This window comes from Symphodus melops, assembly GCF_947650265.1.
Source record: "Symphodus melops genome assembly, chromosome: 15".
NCBI classification, from domain to species: domain Eukaryota; kingdom Metazoa; phylum Chordata; class Actinopteri; order Labriformes; family Labridae; genus Symphodus; species Symphodus melops.
In genome coordinates, this window is record NC_136705.1 from 2,152,874 (window position 1) to 2,173,976 (window position 21,103).

The 21,103-nt window shown below is 47.4% G+C and overlaps 1 protein-coding gene across 1 annotated transcript in view; it reads left to right on the plus strand.

Moving 5' to 3' along the window:
• Positions 1–21,103, plus strand: part of ate1 (arginyltransferase 1) — a gene marked incomplete at its 3' end in the record, with an annotated part of 28,684 nt that extends 7,581 nt beyond the window's left edge. The window contains exons 6-11 of the mRNA XM_079362318.1: positions 184–386; positions 3,374–3,502; positions 4,566–4,694; positions 11,886–11,918; positions 17,221–17,402; positions 20,944–21,103. Of these exons, the coding sequence (XP_079218444.1) occupies positions 184–386; positions 3,374–3,502; positions 4,566–4,694; positions 11,886–11,918; positions 17,221–17,402; positions 20,944–21,103 (836 nt within the window). The remainder of the gene's footprint in view (positions 1–183; positions 387–3,373; positions 3,503–4,565; positions 4,695–11,885; positions 11,919–17,220; positions 17,403–20,943) is intronic.

Genomic DNA, 21,103 nt, shown 5'->3' on the forward strand with positions numbered 1-21,103 from the left:
AAAGTCATTTTAGATCCAGTCAGTGGATTTAGTTTAGAGGATTATAAGATGCAGTAAAACAGCTCACCAGTTTTCTGAAGCTCTGACGTGTTCATGAGATTACTTATTCAGAGTGTGCACGACTTCTCTCTCGGTTTTCTGTGACGACGTGGTGAAAATGTTCCTCACTCCTCTGGTGTGCAGGAACGGGCGCCGACGCCAGCAGGCCGCCGTGTCGGAAAGCCAAAGACCTGCGGAAGGAGCGGCGTCTTCAGAAAGAGCAGACGAGACAACACGCGGACGGAGCCTCAACCACGCCGCCCGGTCCCGCCCTGACCAAGCAACCCAAACCTCTGGAAGATTTCATGAACGAGTCGCTGCCTGAGAACTCCTCTCATGGCCTCGAGGTGAGCACAGACCAGGGTCTTCTCTCTGTTTGAGTGACCTTTAACCTGTTGTGATGATTCCAGACAGCGTTTACAGTCTTTGTGTTTGGATTCAGTCATCATTTCACAGGGCCCTCTTCCAGTGACTTCACCGCACGTTTACGTGTGCGGGGAGCCGATAACGTTGCACATCGCTACGACTGACACACCGCACAAACCGGGTCACGTGACCCCCGCTGATGACATGAAAGCCACAGCTCCCAGCTCTGCAGCGATGAGACGATGTGGAAATGAAGCTCTTGGAGGGAGGAGGATTAGGAAGAAATATTTCTGAGGTTTAGCTGAAGTTGGTCGGGTGACGTCATCTTTGGTCTTTACTCAGATTTGAGCCAGATGCAGCGATGAACCTCGACCGTGTCTTTCATTTATCTGCAAACCTCTCAAGACCAGAACTGCCCCCCCCCCCCTTCCCCGTCTGCTCTTACAATTAGATTCATTAACGTCCCTGCAATTATCGACCAATTTCACTAAGTGGGCATGAAAGCAAGGGTGTCCTCTGCACAGAAAGGAAGGTTAATCACATCTTTACAGGGCGAATAATCGAAGCTGTTTATCACATGATGCAGTTTGGATGATAAAAATCAGTTCAGTGATTTCATCCGGACGCTCTCGACGGAGCTGCAGACTTTCTCACAGTAGAAGAAGAAGAAGACCAAGATGGCAATTTTTTTTTAAAGTGCGGCATCTAAATGGAGTCCATCTGTAAAAGATGTCTCGCTTCTTCTGTGCAGGTCACTGAGGACTTAAAATAGACAACAACAGGAAATGGAAACAGAGACTTATACATCCTCTTAACCTTTGACCTCTTAAAGAACTCAAATGCATTTTGCGGAGATTAATATCACCGACAGATGACGTGTAAAGTCTGTTGATTCCCCTGTGGTTCCATCGACCACCACCAGGGGTCAGTGTGAGACCGTGACTCGGTGTGGAGTGTTCCCTCTCCGTCTTCACACCTTTTTATATTTTTCACAATGTGTTTCTCTTTTTGTGAACATGAAACGATGCAGCAGCGACTCAGCTCTTACATATTTATTATTTTTTATAACGTTGGACTGTAAAGGTTTAGATCGACACATCTCAGAGCTCAAGCCTCTGGAAACCTTTTAATGAAGAAGAACGAAAGCCACCATGCGGCTGTATTCTCCCAGGGGTCACGGAGAGGTCGCGTGTCAGACTGCGGGTGTTAAATTTCAGGGCTGTGATGAGGATTTTTAAAACTTCATTTCCACGCTGTCTTCATCTGCTGCACTGTTGGTTCACCGAAACGATTCCAGCCTATGAAAATATATCTTCAAAATGAAAATGGAAAAAGAGTGGATTTTTTTTTTTATAAGAAGAGGCCCAGCGGGTCTGTTTGAATAAAGGATTCAGATGCCAAGTGGTCATATGAGAGAAAGCCACCGAGGTCCAACTCAAACAAACGGCGGGTTCAGCTCCTCGGTCCTGTCCGTCCGTCCAGAGGATTCTTCTCCAGCTCTGCAGCCAACAAAAGCTTCACGACGCAGGGTACGGTTAATTAAAAGAGGCCCGGGGGGTGACGAGGTCGGAGTCTTCGTTTAGTTTGTGTGAAATCAGCAACACGCACACTCCGACTTCTTCTCTCCGCCACAGTTTGATGCAAACGTTACCCTCCATGTTTTGCAGCTGAAACACCTGCACGGTGACACGGCAGGTCGTCCTGACGCGGTACGAACATTAAAGGTGGACGCAGTAGAAATGTTCGATACCGTCTGATCGACTAACGGCGTGCAGGGAGGATTGCGTCTTTTTTTATGAGCGAAACAACCGATTTCTTTATCTCATTCAGACATGGAAATAATCTCTGCTCTGTGTTTGAATGAAAAGCCTCCAAACGTGACGTGACGTGGTGAAGTGCTGGAAGCCGGCTCCTGTATGTTCATTACATCATGGTGAAGAGATCAAAGGTCTTTAGTGAATTCTGTCTGTGATGTCTGTAACATTTTCCTTTTTTTTTTTTTCTCCTCCCCCTTTGAGATGGACAAACACGCCCTCTTTGCTTCAGCACGTTCTCTGAGTTCAGATCTTTTCTGACCCTGGACGGGAACTTTGAGTCGATAAAAACACAACAAATCAAAAGTCTGAGTGCAACACAACGCTCCTCTGTCTTTGCGTTTGTTGTGTTTTTAAGGAGGAAGACAAACAAAACTTTCAAAATAAGAAACAGAACTGTCAAACTGCGATTAATCTCATTTTTAATTGTTTTATTTTATATTTTGTCAGAGCCCGTGTCCAGCTGGCGCTCCATCAACGAGCAGAGAGCGTTCCCAGCAGAACTGGGCGCTCAAGTTGAAAATCTTTCAACTTTTCAAAAAGAGAGCTGTTGACGTCACTGCCGCTCTTTTCCAAATGTTTGAAGTCCCCGGTAGTTTTGCGTCCTACAGGTCGAGTCTTGTACCCACGTCCTCCTCGCTCCGTGTTGGTCATACAGCAGCTGTTGTCATAGAGACAGGACGGGCGTGCAGCGCTTCATGCTCGATCTCCAGAGCGCACAGCCAGAACTTTTCTGCTTGTGAAAATCTTCAGGTGGAGACGGGGCCTCAAGCTGTTGCTACTTCACTTACAGTTCAAAGCTTTTATTTTGAAGGCAGCTTTTATTTTGAAAGAAAACAGAGAAACTTCCGGTAGCGACCTCGGAAAAAGTGAAGCGACGCGTTCAAAGACGCAGTGGTGTTTCTGTGTGTCTGATACAGCAGGAAGACATAAACTACGGTGAGCTGAAAGGGACAAACTACTGTGAGAAAACCAAAACGTGTCCCGCTCACGCCAACAGCTCTGATTTATAAATATGAAGCGCAGAGGGCGTGTTTGTCTCATCCTCTCTCCTTTCTTCTCTCTTTTTGAAGGATTTGAACCATCACATATTTGATTCTCTTTGATCCGTGTGTTGATGTTAACCTTTTTTCTGCACGTTATTCTTTTTGAAGGTGAGGCTAGTGCGCTCCAATCCCCCTAGCCCGCAGTTCAAAGCCTCTTTCGACGCCTCCTACCAGGTGTACAAACTCTACCAGATGGCCATTCACAAGGACCCTCCTGACAAACCCTCCGAGAGCCAGGTCAGAGGGGAGGGGAGATGGGGCTTTAGGTCAACCTGCTCATGGGTACCCGGGCAGGGAGGGGGGGGAGGGGTGGACAGGTCCGGGTACCGACAGAGGCCTCAAACTCATCCTGCTGCTCTTAAGAACGGATCTTTTAGTTTTACTCGTAAAAACACTTTTTGGAAATCCAACGCAGCAGGAGGGGAAAATCCAAAATGTCTGCAAGAGTGGAAAGAAGTGAATGAAGGTGTGTGTCTTAAAAAGAGAGAGAGAGAGAGAAAGAGAGAGAGAGAGAGAAGGGGGAAGGGAGAGGGAGATGTTTCCATCCGCCGTGGTTGAGAGCAGTGTTTCTCCAGGTGTCAGACTTGGCCCTCGGTCGGGTCGTTAGTCAGTTGTGTCAGTTTTGTTTGGGGTGGCAGCCCCCCCCCCCCCCCCCCACCCCCCCGGAGCCTGTTCGTGAAGAGAGGAGTTTGTGCTGTTAGAAGTCCCGCTGGGAGGCGAGGTGCTGATTAAGATGATCCTTTTTCAAAAGACATCTCCTCCCGCTCGCTTCACAAACATCGTGCAGGCGTTTGCATTCGCTTCCCCGACATCCATGCCTCAGACCCCGTTGCTGTTACTTCTTGGTTCGTCTTTAAATCCCCCGCCCCGCCCCACGTGACCCGTGGTCGAAGCTTGGCAGTGCACTAGCCTCATCCTCAAGTTACCCGCCATCTTTTCATTCTGAGAGCTCCACTTCAGTCTCCTAGAATCCCGTTGTTGTCTTGCATTCACGTGCGCAGCCATCTGATTTTAAAAACGGCGAATCGTTGTGTAAACTGGAAGCAGCCGTGGCGTGTTAGCACGTAGCCCCGAGGACTGTAGGAGACTGAAGTGAACCCTGACATGCAGAGCTCTTGTATAACTCTGTTTACAACCTCTGTTGTTGGATCCTGCGCTCTGCGTTCCTGCACAGCTTCTTTCTTCAAACCTCTTCTGACTCCTCCACCTCCTTGTTTTGATGTCATTCTTTTAAAATGCCCCCTACCCGCCTTATCCCCCCCCCTCCCTCCCCCCACCTCCTTACCCTCTGTTGTTGAAGGTGAGGCTAGTGCCGGTCAGCTTTGAGGACCCTCAGTTCACGGCGTCCTATGAGCAGTCGGCGGCGCTGTACGCCACCTACCAGATGTCGATTCATGGCGATGTTCCCAGCGAGTGTAGTGAGAGCGAGGTACTGCATGATTCTTCTACTGCACCTCCCCCCCCCCCCCCCCCCCCCCCCCCCCCCCCCCCGTGTGACTTTAACTCAGAGACAACATTTCCCAACATGCCGTTATTTCTTGTTTTGTTCCCTGCACACTGAGAGTCAAACAGGTGAGACGTTACGAGATGTTGTTGACACTCCTGAAGGCCCTGACACACCGAGCCGCCTGTGGCCCCTCACAGCTGACCAACGCTCTGCGCATGTGTGACAGGGACTCTCCACGCCAGCAGCAGCAGCAGGCGGCTGCGGTCGTCCGTTTTCACGTCACGCACCGTTCGTATTATATAGGTCGCTCACTCATGGAGAATATGATGCTCCCAGTCTGTTTGGGGGGATTTCGAAGCCTTCGGTCCTTCGACGACGTTTGTGCAGAGAAGACAGGAAGCAGAAACTGTGACCTTGTTTATAAAAAATAATAGAGGAAATACGTCGAGCGAGGATTCAGAGCTGCTGGATGTTCACTCTTACCTGAGAGACTCCTTTGTCCCTCTTCATCCCTCCTCCTCCTCCTCCTCCTCCTCCTCCTCCTCCTCCTCCTCCTCTTTGCCAGCAGCCTCAGTAAATTACTAAATTCTGCAGCTTGTAAAAGCAGCTAGTTAATAAATAATAAAAGTTGTCAGTTTGGGCGACTGTGGCAGATTCTTTCCTAGTGCCATAACAGAGTGTGTGTGTGTTTGTGTGTGTGTCTGTGTGCGTGTTTGTGTGGGTGTGTCTGTCTGCGTGTGCATGCATGCATGCGTGTGTGCGTGTGTGCGTGTGTGCGTGTGTGTGTGTGTGTGTGTGACTGCTCTGGGGTTGGATGGGTTCAGGAGCCGGAGGAACATTTAAATAAAGGAATAAATGTGAAGCTCTTCTGTCTGTTATAAATAAAGTTGTGTGTTTGTACCTGCAGGATTTTTCCAGGTCGGGTTCAGACTGAACGGCGTGCAGTTTAACGGCACACAGTCATTTTGTTAATGCGAGCCCATTTATTGTAATTCACCCTGACGTTTCTACCTCATGAGAGGCAATAAGAGCTCTCCTCATTGTTAGCGCAGTGTGTTCTCATTTTAACAGCCTGATAAATATCCCCCGTGGACCTGGTCTGATCCTGGTTCTGATCATATTCAGGACCTGGTGCGCTCACACTGGCAGTCCGTATCGCCTTGTGCTTATGCACGATTGGCCCCCCCTTCCCCATCCCCCCCCTGGCCGGCTCTGGATACACATTAAATCCTCGTATGCTGCTCTACGTTTGAATGTGATTTTATTTTTTACAACACGAATTGCAGCAATTTAAACATCAGAGAAACATGACACCACTGTGACTCTGCTCGAGTAAAGCCAACACGGCGTTTCCACCTTATTTACAGAAATCTGTCGAGATAGATTTATCCATTTGTGTGCAGTTATCAGACACAGTTGTTGTGATCCATACGGCGCCCCCTGCTGGTTGCAGCCAGAAAGAGAACTGTGTTATAAAGCGAAGAATTAAATGCTGTTTGAATAAATCTTCAAATATCAGCGTTTGTCTGCAATAAAATTAGCCGATACTGATAGTCACTGGATATGCTCTAGTGGAGTCTAACATACATATATATATTTTTTTTGGCGATATCAGTAATTAAGAGACCTGTTGGCTTTCTGCGCCCTCACTTTTTTTCTGCTTTAAAAATAGAAAATCTGAGTCTGTTGAAATCTCCCTCCTGCCTGTCGGTTTTGAACTGCACCACTTCATCCTGCATGTCCTGATATTAAAACAATAAATAAATCAAAGCTCCCTCTTGGTTTACACTCTTTGATGATTTCAGATAACTCACCTTTTAGCTTTTCTCAGCAGCTCTTCGTCCTCGTCGCTCGGCAACATTTAGAAAGAGACGTGAAAACTCATTTTAGATTTCTGAGCCTCTTCACTCAGGTATTTATTCATCCATTAAAGTATTACCCAGGGAGTGACTGTGATAGGACTGTGTGTGTGTGTGTGTGTGTGTGTGTGTGTGTGTGTGTGTGTGTGTGTGTGTGTGTGTGTGTGTGTGTGTGTGTGTGTGTGTGTGTGTGTGTGTGTGTGTGTGTGTGTGTGTGTGTGTGTGTGTGTGTGTGTGTGTGTGTGTGTGTGTGTGTGTGTGTGTGAGAGAGAGAGAGAGAGAGAGAGAGAGACGTCCTGCAGGCTCTCTGTTTACTTAAGGATGCACACACTTCCTGTCATAGCATCACTGGAAGAGAGCCAGACATTATTCCTTCCTCCTCCAATCACAGTTTCCTGACAGAGTGAAGCTCGTACTTTCTCTTATTCAGACACACACACACACACACACACACTCTCACTGATGCTCACTGGTCTTAAGCGTTGTGCTGAGCCGTGACTCTGAGTTCTTCCACATGTGGCTTTAATTTGACACAAAACAAATCCTGTTAAATTTGTATTTACGCTCCACGATGGCGAGGACTTCGACGGAGACATGAGAAAATAAAAGTTTATGGAAAAAACGGAGAAATGTTAATAAAATGTTTCAGTGGAAGGGAAGAACTGATCGTGGAAAATAACTTTTGGCTCAGACGAGTTGTGAAGCTTTTTGTTCAGATTGGTTATGAAACGAGACATTGAGCCGTCGTGGATCTACTTCCTGTTCCCGTCGCTCAAATACGTGCAGTAATTAAGCGATTAAAACGCACGACGATGTCGAGAGGTTTAAGTAGCAATTATGATGAAGCACACGCGTTTGTGTGTGTGTGTGTTCTGTATGTGTGTCAGACACAACAGCTCGTGTGTGTGTGTGTGTGTGTGACGGCTGTTTGCCCTCCTAATCGTGCACAGATGCGTGTTTACTGTAGGAAAGGGAGAGTTGGAGGAAGTGATGGACTCCATGTGTTGTGGATGAGAAAGATCCAGAAGTTTTTTTTTTTTCTGCACTCGTCTTCGTTTATGTCGATTTTCTCCGAAGTGGAGACGGAGAGAAGGCGCTCGGGTTTGAACTTTTGACGGGTCTTCTTGATGTCGGAGAAGCGAAACAAGGACTCTCGAACAATATCGAAAGAAATATGACATTGTTGAAATGAATGGTTTCTACGATGCATCGCGACGTGGACGATGCATCGCGACGTGGACGATGCATCGCGACGTGGACGATGCAGCGACAGGAAGTCTTTGATTTAGGGTTGATTGTTGGTTTTGCGTTCACGGCTGGATGGGAATAGTCGGTTTATTCTTTCACAGACATTTATGTGGACATTGATTTCTAAAACTCTGTCTGAAGAAGAAGTCACATGCCGTTGTATTGAAAATTGAGGATGCCGTACATCACGGTGTGAAATCAAATCGCCAACAAGATGATGATAATCCAATGGAAGCGCGAGAACAGTGAGCTCTGCGGCCCGTCGTGAGATACACAGAGATCGTGAGGTTTCACAACGTGTCTGCAACGTTTTGACAACCTTAAGTCTGCACATCAGACTCGCTCTCTCTCCTGCAGAGCCAGCGTGTTTGTTTGTGTGTGTGTGTGTGTGTGTGTGTGTGTGTGTGTGTGTGTGTGTGTGCTGAGAGGCCTGTCCGTGGTTAGAGAGGAGGAGAAACCCTGCCAGGCTCCAGGAGAGCAGCCTCTTCATGCCAGGCAGGGTTGACACACACTGGAAAGCTTCACTGCTCATTTCTCTGGATTTGATTATTACCCAGCATCCCCGTGATGTCACACACACACACACACACACACACACACACACACACACACAAACCAAGTATGCAGTTACATACATTACTGTGCAATAAGGATAAATGCTGCTGGAGACCTACAGCAGCTCTCTAAACATGTGATTTATAATCTTCTGTTTGTACCAAAAACAGAAGAATTGTTGTGAAAGATCGTTAAAGCCTCCTGATACTCCGTTTAAAACAGCTGTGGTGAAGTTTGCATTCTTCTTTAAAAAAAAAAAAAAAAAAATGTTGTCTCTGTTGTGAATTCTCCCACAATATCATGATGGTCACCGAGCGTCGGTGTCATTCAGTAATGAATTCCTCCAATTAAACTCAAGTCACACAGCAGCAGATCAGCTGATCTGCACGCCAGGCAGAGAATATGTGAACTAAACAGAGGAGAAGAAGACGGTGGAGAACAGGAGACGGGATGCAGCAGGTTGATGTAGAGGTGGCGTGCAGACAGTCTGTAGAGACGGTGGCGTGCAGACAGTCTGTAGAGACGGTAGAGGTGGCGTGCAGACAGTCTGTAGAGGTGGCGTGCAGACAGTCTGTAGAGACGTTAGAGGTGGCGTGCAGACAGTCTGCAGAGATAGTGGCGTGCAGACAGTCTGCAGAGATAGTGGCGTGCAGACAGTCTGTAGAGATAGTGGCGTGCAGACAGTCTGTAGAGACGGTAGAGGTGGCGTGAGACAGTCTGTAGAGATGGTGGCGTGCAGACAGTCTGTAGAGATGGTGGCGTGCAGACAGTCTGTAGAGACGGTGGCGTGCAGACAGTCTGTAGAGACGGTGGCGTGCAGACAGTCTGTAGAGACGGTGGCGTGCAGACAGTCTGTAGAGACGGTGGCGTGCAGACAGTCTGTAGAGACGGTGGCGTGCAGACAGTCTGTAGAGACGGTAGACGGTGGCGTGCAGACAGTCTGTAGAGACGGTGGCGTGCAGACAGTCTGTAGAGACGGTGGCGTGCAGACAGTCTGTAGAGACGGTGGCGTGCATCAGACTGAAAACTTCAGGAGGTTTCTGCAGGTGTGAAAGATCTCAGTTACATGGAGCTGTGACGACGTCCCTCAGAGATCGTCATCCGTTATCAACAAGTCAGAATGGATACAGAATCTTCCTCTGGATATTGCGTCATCGCGTCAGGTGACCCATGTAGGAGGAGTCTTATCGATGACGAGGCGTAAACACTGAACAGATGAAAACAGACGCTTTAAAGCAGAGTATTGCAAAGTATCGACGCATTGACGCCATTTTGACAACCTGTGCATCGCCTCCGTCTTATCGATGCATTTTACACATTTGAAGAAGCTTTCTGAAGTGCGGAGTCAGTCTGACTTTGTGCTCACAGCAGTCGCTGTCGTAGCCTGCCGAGTGATGTCATCAAACATCTGCAGCTGTTCTGTTGCTGAACCGTTTAATCATTTTTGTGAGGTTTAAACTGAACTTTAATTCGTGCCCTTCAGCTGTCTCGCACGTTGGGAGGCTCTGCGGTTGGTGTTTTGTGGACGGGCGGAGCGGTAGTCAAACTCCACTTTACTGTTTTTTTTTTTTTACACAGGTGGGAACTTGATAAGCATTTCTGATGCATGAGTAAAGATGACTGTGGACAGAACAGATGTGCTCGCTGCAGTTTCCACATCAGTCATTAGAAGTTTTCAGAACTCTGTCCTCCTGTTTGGCAGGTGTGCACAACTTTTATTAACACTGAATGAAAGCGTTTGTATGATTGCATCCAACGAGCAACTTAATAAGAGTTTCACAAACTGTTCCTGGTACAACTGTGGGTTCAGCTTTTATTGCATTAACAGCATGATGAGCTTTTTCCTGTGTGGTTAAAAAAAACAAGCAGCAACCTCCGGAGTCGATGCTGAAGTGTGAAATCCTGCAGTTCCTGGAGTGTCCACCAGAGGCTGGCTGCAGAAATACAGGAAGTCACATACACACCCATGACATCGGAGCAGCTGTAGGAGAAGAGTTTCTCCCCTCGTCTTCTCAGATAGCTCACAACAACAACGACAACTTCTTTTTGTAGTTCTTTTTTCACGTCTGTATTCAGGCTGTCGTCCCGCTTCATCCTGACATTTATATGACTCACGTTTGTTCTGACTCAAACGAAGGCAGCGTTTTGGACGATTAAGTCATTTTTATGACAACGATCCAAATCGAGTGGGCGAGTTTTTTTAAAAAGCAGTAAAATTCGTTCACGTCAGCAAAAAAGTAAATCAGTGATGACAGACGACAGTGCCTCATTCTTCAGCTGCACTCTGCCCAAAACATCTCCCGAGTGGAGGAACACACACACACACACACACACACACACACACACACACACACACACACACACACCAGACATTACAGTCAACACACACTCATGAGACAAACAGAGAAAACTGTTAGAGATGATTTGAGGCCTCTGGCAGGATTTAAAGTTGCACCTACTCCAGGAGTGTCCACCCAGTGCACCCTGCCTTCAGCATTCATCTCTGTCTACACACACACACACACACTCAAACACACACACACACACACAGGATGATGATGTGCTTGAGGGAATTTCCAGTAAAGCAAAAAGGTTTTAATACAGAGGAAAGACAGGTACGTTCCTCCCACTGCGGGTCGAACACAGCTGCTGTCGGCGCAAAAAAACCCCAAACAGATTCATCCGATTATTTACAAAAACGTTTTCGGGAGGATAGTCCTCTTTACAATTATAATATTATATATATAAACATAATGTAAGACCAAACATGTGGTCTGTTTGTGCATTGACAACAACAGAATGGAAAGTTTAATTTTCAAACGGGAACAGCGCTCTGTCGTGACTTAGACTGCAGTACTCGTTTGAAACACTAGGTGTCAGAGTTGCAGACTCCTCCTTTAAGTCCTGGGTCTGAATAACGGGGGGGCTTGTAAGCCTGCTTTGGCTTGGACTACAGTCCCTGCGTGACACACCGTATACAGTATAATCCCAGTCATGCGTCACGTCTGATTCTCCGTAAATGTTGCCGTGTTTGTCCTGCCGGATCGCTCCTCCTCAAACACACTGCGCTCCACCTCGGTGGCGCGTAAAGGGAAACAGTGGAGGGAATTTGGAGGACGATTTCAAGTTTCCACGGACGTGAAGCCGCCTGTAATTGATCTCTGATGTTCATTTGAAAGTGTGTTCACAGATAGGTTATTTTGACATCCCGTTATTAAAGCTGTCACTGTGTCCTCCCCGCTCTGCGAGCTGCAGATGACGGGCTAAATGTTTTCATTTGTGTAAACACTCCTCTTCCTCTTTCTGCCCCTGTTGTAGTTGATATGTGACACCTGAGAGGAGAGAAAACCGGCGAGGGGAGGACGAGGGGGGGGGGGGGGGGGGTTAACTCTCCGGGACAGAAATGGAGACGTGCATGGTTTTCATTTATGCTTTTCAAAGAGTCGGTGACCCAGAAGAACTAACTGTTTTTCTCTCTGTCCTTCCCCCCCTCCTCTGCCTCCCTCCACAGTTCCGGAGATTTCTCTGTGATTCACCACTAGAGGTATGTATTTCCTTTGGCCTGCTGACAGTTTAATCAAATCTCTCTTTTCATCCATATGTATTGCCTGTAATGACTCGGCCCGGCCCGGCCCGGCCCGGCCCGGCCCCCGAGCATGTCGTCCTGCAGAAATTACTGTCGTGGAGAGGATGATAATGGTTTTAGTATTTAAATAAAAGTCACTTAAAATGCAGATAAATGTGCACTAGTTCCACTCATCCAGCACACACACCTCTGCTCCCTCTCTGCACGAGCCCTGCAGCTGGATTCAGGGGGGGGTTAAGGGATTCAGGAAGGGAGTTTGTGTTTCATATTTCAGGGCTTTTAATTTCGGCCGCTCTGAGAGGAAGGGGGTGTTCAGGGAGGGAAGCGCTCAAATGTGGTGTCCAGATTGTGTTTAGACTGCGTTGAGTTCGAGGTCCTTAAGGCGGATCCTTCCTCTGAACCTTTAAAGCTCGAGACGTGACTCGCTGCTCGTCACTTTGACAGCTCGGGTGGAGATTTCAGGACGAGGAATCGACTCTGTTGGCATCATACATGGGACCTAGCTGATTCTTTTTTCAGCCGAGTTAGAAGGAAGAGGAAATAATTCAGGCACTAAAACCTGTTTGATTTGTCATAAAGCAATGTTGCTGTTAATCCATCCACCAGGAGTTCAAGTTCCCGTCAGTTCATTTCATAAAAATCCAACGACATTCATACCTGTTTGATTCTACCGCTTGCTTCCTACACCTCTAAAAAGGAAGGCAAAAACAACCAGGTATGTTTCGGACAGGCTCAGATTAGTTGCTATATGTCGCTAACTAAAAAAAAACAAAACAAGTTCTAATGTGGCTGGTTGTAAAAAGTGGAGCTCAGACTTGTTGGAGTTAGTCCAGTAAAGCTCTCAGAGAGAGAGAGAGACAGATTATTAGTCTGATATTTACAGGAACAAGGCTCCAACAGCACAAACACACCCAGAGCTCAAAGGTCAGGGACTGAATTAGCTGAGGGAACACCTAGCAGACAGCTTGCAACTCCTACCTGTCACTCAAAGAGGCCACGCCCCCTTATTCTACAAGTATTAATATATGTAAACAGGTGACAGCCTCTACTGGACACTTGAGGGACTGCACTTTGAGTCACTCTCTCATTGGCTGTGTTAGCATCAGCTAGCTGTTAGCAGCCTGCAGTAACACCAGTTTGGACCTGTCGGGTCAGAACAATTACGGCTGCAATTAGACCCAGGACGGGCACTTATAACCGCCACTTTAACAGGACCGAGGTGGAGGAGCGCACACACAAACTGACTGACACGGAGACGCACAAACAGTGACTCTGTGCCGCCTGTGGGCCCCCTCAGGTCCACTTTAATGAACGTCATTAGTGTTAATAGGAAACAAGCTTTTATCACCTCGTCAAGGCGAGAGGCCAGATGCACTGAATTACACAGTCCTGCGCACACACACACACATACACACACACACACACACACACACACACACACACACACACACACACACACACACACACACACACACACACACACACACACACACTCTCTGCCCCACATATCTCCCTGACTTCACCGTCCCTCCGCTCAGACCGGTTTAAGGGAACGTCTCTGTTGGTTTGGCCTCCGTTCAGCCAGCTTGTTTTTTTATTTCTTGCTCTGATCTCGTCTTTCCTCTTTGTGAATATTCTCCATTTTAAAGTTATTATGTGTGGCTCTCTCTCTCTCTCTCTCTCTCTGCGTGTTGGCCTCCATCTGCCTCCAATCAGAGGGCTATTAACTCACACACACACAGACCCTCACCACATGGACCTGCACACTGTGTGGTTCATCAGCACACATGTTTGCCTGCATTTATACACATATATGCAAACAGCATGAATACAAATCCAAGTGCAGCCAATCAGGACGCAGGTCATGTGGCTCGTTTGTTTTCTGCTTTGCTCCATTTGAATAAAATTGCAGAAGATTCGTGCTGAAACTCGGAGGTAATTATCATCAGCTGTCTCTGATTCGTCCGTGTGTGTTTTCTAAAACATTAACACACGCATAAACACACACACAGTCGCTGAAACACATGTGCTGTGTGATAAACAGCGGGATGTCCGGCAGCAGTCAGGCAGGTGTTTGTCCCTGTTTGTTCACCGTGGTGGTTCATGCACTCATTCAGTTTCTTTTTATCGTTCTTCACTGCCTCCTGATGCGTCAAACCAAATGGAAAACACTCATTAACGGGGGTGTTGGACAATTAGTAACCACTTTTTTTTTTTTTTTTTTAAATGGCGTACCCCTCAGACTCTCTCTGCCCGTCCTCCTGTGATTTAGTCTCTCTCACACATGCACTTCTGAAAATGTCGAGGCGGGGTCTCCTGAGGTAAGACGTGACACACATTGAACGACAGGAAGAAAAAGAGTGAGTAAGTGAGTGACACGCCCCCCTGTACACGAGGCGATTTTCTGTGATCTTTATGGACTTGGTCTCGACCCCTAAAAGTCTTCGTCTTTTGTTAATATTTATGTTAAGTGTTTAACTGAACAAAACATTTCTTCAAATTAAACAGAATAAATTCACTCATGGTTTAGGATCTATGGAGAAAAGAATAATGAATAAAATTACCTCCAGTAAAGAACAAACCAAAACTGCAGTTCCTCCAGTGTCCACCAGAGTCTGTCTCCAGCATTGAGTCAGTCTCCATAGAGCTCTATGTTAAAATAAACAAAAAAAACAGCTCATTTCTCTCTTCAAGTGTACGACCTGAATGTTTATTTTATATTAAGGTTTAACATGATGTAGAATTAGGGGGCGTGGCCTGTTTGAGTGACAGCTGGGAGCTGCAAGGAGCCCCCCCCCTCCCCTCCATGCACACGGCCCACGGCTGCTCACGTGTTCCTGTCAGGGCCATATGAGAGCGATTTGGGGCAGCAGGGGAAGCTCTGGGTGGTTTGAAGCGAACCAGAAAGTGTTTAGATTGTTGTCACAGTGGCAAGGACACGACCATTAAGCTGTCGTCTGAGGTGACGCACAGGTCACTCAGACAAGATCGGCCTTGAACAGCCACCGAACTCATAAACAAACACACACACACGTAGGCCGCCATTACGTCTAATGCACCGGCATTCATGCCTATATATAATTGTGCTCGAGGTGGGGTAAGAGTAATCTCCCCCCTCTTTTACCTACAACTGTGAAACCACTCAGAGGGGCCTCCGACAAAGCCGTCAGTGTTTCTGAGGGAACCGGGCCAAGAAATCACCGGCTGCCCGCTCATACGGACGGACAGAGCGAGTAGGGAGTGAGGCGCACTCCAGATGTGGCGGCTGTCACCCTTCAGCTCCCCTAACTCCAGATAAACGTTCCTCTTTCTTTATTCTTCCCTCCTCTTTTGCCCGCCTGCCAGTCGGCTAATTCACGGTAAACCCACATCATCTCTGCTTCCATATCGAATGTCCTCTGATGTGGAGCTGCGACCTGACAGTTTAATGACACCTGCCCTCCGAGCAGAGGTGGCAAAGAGTACATCCAGTCTTTACTCCTGGAGACGAGCTGATACTTGTGTGTAAAAAAGTAACAGTGAAAAATATCAGCATTAAAGGACCTCTGGGGTTAGAAGGCTTTAATGTGTGTGTGTGTATGTGTGTGTGTCTGGTCAGGTTAAATTCAGCTCAGAGTTTTGTCCCAATGCTGCAATGGAATTAGCATGTTAGCGCTCTCACTGTTGTGATAACTGGTATTGTCTGCGCTACTTAACTGAGTCCAGCTGAATGTTGGTGAGGGATAAAGATCGTGTTACACACACACACACACACACACACACACACACACACACTCTTAATATGACCTTTAACCCTGAGCCTCTGGTTTTAAGCCTCTGAGAGAGAAAAGCACTCGAGTGACTTGATTGAAAATCTCTTTGTTTGGATCCTCAGTGATAAAAACGCTTCACTGTTTCATTGGAGACGTAGACCGAACCATTTCAATCTGCGGTTTGTGGGACAGAAAGGGGCCCTGTCGAGACCATTTTTATCTTTTATGTATTGGCAAAGTTGAAGAAAAAAAAATCTAGCAGTACAACACAGGACCAAGAACAACAACATATCTTTGTGTGTGTGTGTTGTCTGATTGATTTTCCTGTCACACATTTAACATGGAAAGATAAATGGGAAGAAAATAAGAAATTAAGGACGACTCAAAAAAATGGTCACATGATCTCCTCTCTCTCTAAAGTTTAAATCAGTGTCAGAGCTCCTCTTCATCATGTGAGTGAAGTGTGTTGTTGTAAATCCACTCTGATCCTGTATTTGATCATGTCTATAAACCCCTCTATTTCAGCCCTGCTCAGAACAGGCTGTTTCTGTGTCTGTAGCTTTAAATATGTAAATGAGCTGTGTCTGACCACGCCCCCTCTCTGGAAGGGCTCGGGTGTACTCGCTGCTTTCTGGCTCCATGTCCTATTGTTTACGGTGAGAAGGCAGACTCAGAGGGCAGAGCAAACACCTAGCTGTGGGAGTGTCACCCACCTGGGGGAGGGGCTACTGCACTTTGTGATGAAGGGAACATCTCCAAACGGCCTGTTTGAGCACACATTTTCTGAAAAGTGGAGCAGGGAGAAGACAGAGAGGACTTGTCTCATCATTGGAGGGTTTGTAGACAGACTAGAGACACATGTTAGAGGAACATGGAGGAGAGGATTTTACAGAATATGAGACCTTTAATCAAAAAAACGTGTCTCGTCATCACATTAAACCTTACAGTTCTGACATGCAGAATATGGAACGCCTTGTCTCTTTTTGAAACCTGGCCCCCTCGGACAGAGTAATTGAATATTCCTGGTGTAGTCTGAACCTCCACCCACATTCTTTGGTGCCACATGTAGAGAGCAGACGCAGACGTACAGGACGGAGCTTGGCAGCTCTCCACCACCGCCTGCTGAAATGGATTTTAGTCATGCAGGGTCCTTTATTAAAAAGTCCTCTCCTGGAGTGTTTCTGTGGCCACAGCCCCACCACACACACACACACACACACACACACCTCTCCTCCACCTCCACCCTGCTGCTGCTCTCACTCCACATTTGGGAGCCATTAGCAGGCTGAACTTGAGGCTACTGTACACCCCCCACTCACACTGCTGCGTGAGGCCTGGCAGGGGGAAGCCTGGCTTGTGATGCACATTCATACAGGTGTGTGTGTTTCAGAGGGTCCCATTAAATCGCACTCTCAGTCTCCGTCCTCTGTGATTTATATGTCTCTTTATTACACGCTGGAGCTCTGCCGTTGTTTTGACCACTGACCACCTCCTCTCCCCCCCCACAGGCAGAACATTCTCCAGATGGGCCCGAGGTCGGATACGGATCTTTCCATCAGCAGTACTGGCTGGATGGGCGCATCGTGGCGGTGGGGGTGATCGACATCCTGCCCACCTGTGTGTCCTCCGTCTACCTGTACTACCACCCAGACTTTGCCTCGCTGTCTCTGGGCTCCTACTCTGCTCTCAGGTGAGGTTCAAAGACTTGTGTCATCCACTTCCTGTTGTTTTTTTTGAAGTCGTGTCCGTGTCACTTCCTGTCACAAAGACGGTGCTGCAGTGAGGACGAGAAGAATCTGTAACACGGAGCTCTCTCTCCTCACTCCCTTCTTTGTTCTCACTTTTATTCTTCACTCGCCCTCGTCTTAACCCGCTCTCCCTCTGACTCTTGATCTTTGTGGCCCCGCCCACATTTTATGTCTCCTTAGAACTGAATACTGTAAGTGCCACAATAGTGAAAGGTCGTGAAAAATACCGCTTTCTTTCGCACTTGATTGGTTGAGACGGTGCTCTGTTTGTGGTTCAGCTGACGGCGGCTCTCTTGGCCTGGATGAAACAAGAGACACACACACACACACACACACACACACACACACACACACGTATCTGGGCTTTCCTGTAAAATGGTAACCCAATAATGTGAGAAAGGCTTTTTAAAATATTTCTGCACAGATGTGGGAGTCTGGGTGAGCTCAGCTTCAAAGTGTGTGTGTTCAGGTGTGAGTGTGTGATTTAGGGGTTCGGACAGACGGGGTCGGCTCTTATAGAGGGAACAACCTGGTCATCACACACACACACACACACACACACACACACAGGCGGCTCCTGATCACTTGTTATTGTAGGAGTCTGACTCCTGCAGGAACACAGAGCGCTCAGTGAGGAGGAGACGCTCGAGTCCAGGTCTTTGATCAGGTCTGGACACTCCCTGGTCTGAAGACTCTGTCAGGGAGCATGAACACACAGACACACTCAGCAGAGCTGCTACAGTGCAGCCAGTCTCAAACACCACATCACATGTCCACTGACGGTGAAAGAATCATCTTGAGTCTGCAGGAAGAGAAATACAGCAGAGATGTAACCGTCCAATCAGAGAGCTGCTCTCTTCCTCTGTGATCATGAAGGAAACATGCTGTGTTGAAGCTTCTCTGACAACAATGCAGCAGCTAGTATGTCCTCCTTCTAACATATGAAAGGGTTAAAAGTGAAAGATCATGGAGGAAAATCAGCCTGTCTTGGATTTTCAGGTAAAGCTTTAAAAAAAATCAAGTCCAGCTTTGAGGACGATCGTTTCCTGCGATATTTCATGTAATATGTAACACATACAGAATGTTTTGCTTCTGCAGATATAAAGTAAACAACACACTCATTGGATGCATCATAAAAGGAACTCAAAGTCTCCTTTTTCTACCAAACACAACATCTTAAAAACTTCATTTTTTTTAGTCCTCGTGTAGAGAAAGACACCGTCTTCATCACCACGTGTGAGGAAGGTCTGCGTGTCGTTCTGCAGAAGGAACAGCAGAGGGCGGTGTTGAGGAGTTTTGTAGCCGACGTGTGGCTCCTCTGCGTCCCTCTGAGGAGGAGGAAGAGGAGGAAGAAGAGGAGGAAGAAAGAGTCTCCTAATGAGGAGTCAGAGGCGCCGTGTGCAGGAGACTCAGCACAGGTTCATGTTGATGATCCTGACAGATTCAAGGTTTACTTGTTTCTTTTAGTGCGTTCTGTCACACATGCACCAGATTATCAGACTGAACAACTTAAAGAGAAATATGAAGGAGGAACCAAACCTGTTTGATACGACGGCAACCGACGTAGAAGTCTCAGTATTAAACATTACATAAAACATTAAGAGACTCTAATGTATTAAAAATCTGGGATCTGAAAGTATCACAGGTTGAGAAGTTTTGACAACGTTGAGCAGATGTTTCACCTGCACGGTGCAGCTCGGCACACGCTGACCTGCTCTCACTGTGTCGATCCTGCACACGCAGTGAACGTCACATCGTCTTCATTTCGAGTTCTTGCACACCTCTCTGAGGTTACATCACTCTGCACCTTATAACAGGTTCATACACATGGGATCTGCAGTGTTTGGAAATGTCTGTGCGTGCATGTGAGGCTGCAGTAAGTACCTTGTGGTATGCACCATGATGGGCCCTTTGTGTGCAGGTGTGTGTGTGTGTGTGTGTGTGTGCGTGTGCACATCAGTATGAGGAAACTGTGCAGGAGCAGAGGCCTTGATAATTGGCTTGTGCTGGAGTGTCAGATGGCTGAAGAGGGGATAATGGTGGACTCAAGCTGCTGCCATGGGGGTGCATGGGGGGAGGAGGAGGAGGGAGTGTGAAGGGTGAGGAGGAGGGAGGCTTTTTGTGAATGGGCCCCTCGCCTCTCTTGACCCCCCCCTTCCCCGATTCAAGCCTGCCGGTTGCTTTTGTGGAGAGGGGATGGGAACCCAGGAACCTGGCAGCGAGTGGGTGACCTTCCAGCACCTCGCTCTCTCTTCGTCCCTTTCTCTTTCTTGACCCCTCCTCTTTTATATTCTCCTCCTGCTCCCCCCCCTCCTCTCTCTCTCTCTCTCTCTTCTCGCTGGCTTTGCCCGCTTTTGTCCCGTGTCTTATTTTTCAGAGCATCCATTTTATTTTAAGGCCTCTTTCTCTCCCTCTTAAGTTTGGGAAGAAAGGGTTTTCTCCCCGTCGGTTTGAGCGGGTGAAACGCGGAGGGTGGAAGGAAGAGCGGGACAAAAAGAGAGAAGAAAGCGGAGCTGGAGTTTAGATATGGAATAGTGACGGAAATGGTGGAGAGAGAAAATAGGCCTTTAAAGAAAAGGATGCAATTAAGGAAGAAACTATGGGAGGAAATAAAGCAGGCCAGACTTTTACTGTATTTGAAGAAGCTGCATAAATCCTCCTCCCTCTAAATCTTTATTTTACACACACTCTCTCTCTCGCCCTCCCTCCCTCCCTCTCTCTCTCTCTCTTTCTGCTCGGGGCTCAGTGTAGATGGAGAGAGGAGGCGGTTGTTTTTGTGTTTACTTCCTGAGCTCGGACTCTTTCTAGAACTCATTTCATTACTTAGGGGCCTCGTTCGTATCGTGTTCCTGCGACAACAACACTTTCCCTCTCACTCTGTCTGACTCAGTTTCTTAAATGATGCTGTTTGTGTGTCTGAGTCAGTACACGAGATGTCAAGCATTCGACACAACAAATAAACATCAACTACAGACGTCACGCCACTTTATGTGTTTGTCAGCAGATATCGGATACCGAACTGATGAAAACCAATCAGCAGCTGTTTTCATAATGAATGTGATGTTTTCATTTTGTTCAAGCAGAAACTTCTCGGCTGCTGTTCCTTAAATTTAAAGATTTTTGTCTCCTCTTCTTCATTCAGGACGACGTCACAGGTTGAAAAGAAAAAACGAATCCGTTCAAAGATGTCACTTTGGACTGAAGCTGGACACAAAGATGTCTTTATCAAAATGAAAATCCTTTTCCGTTGCAGCCTGAGATACCTTTATTGTAGTTGGCCGACACGGTCACATGACTGCGTTCCTTTAAAACGGAAAACTCTGCAGAAACCTGAACAGCATCTCAGAGGATCAGCTGGAAAACATCTGAACAACTGTGCGTGAATGTGCTGTATCTGCTGGCATATAGCGCTTCCCTCTGTAACACTGTGTGTGTGTGTGTGTGTGTGTGTGTGTGTGTGTGTGTGTGTGTTTGCTGCTGCAGGGAGATCTCGTTCACCAGGCAGCTGCAGAAACAGTCTCCCAAGCTGTCCTACTACTACCTGGGCTTCTACATCCACTCCTGTCCCAAGATGCGCTACAAGGTACGCATGATCACTCGAAGCACGTTTCACACCTTCAACATGCAAACACAAGAAGAGTAA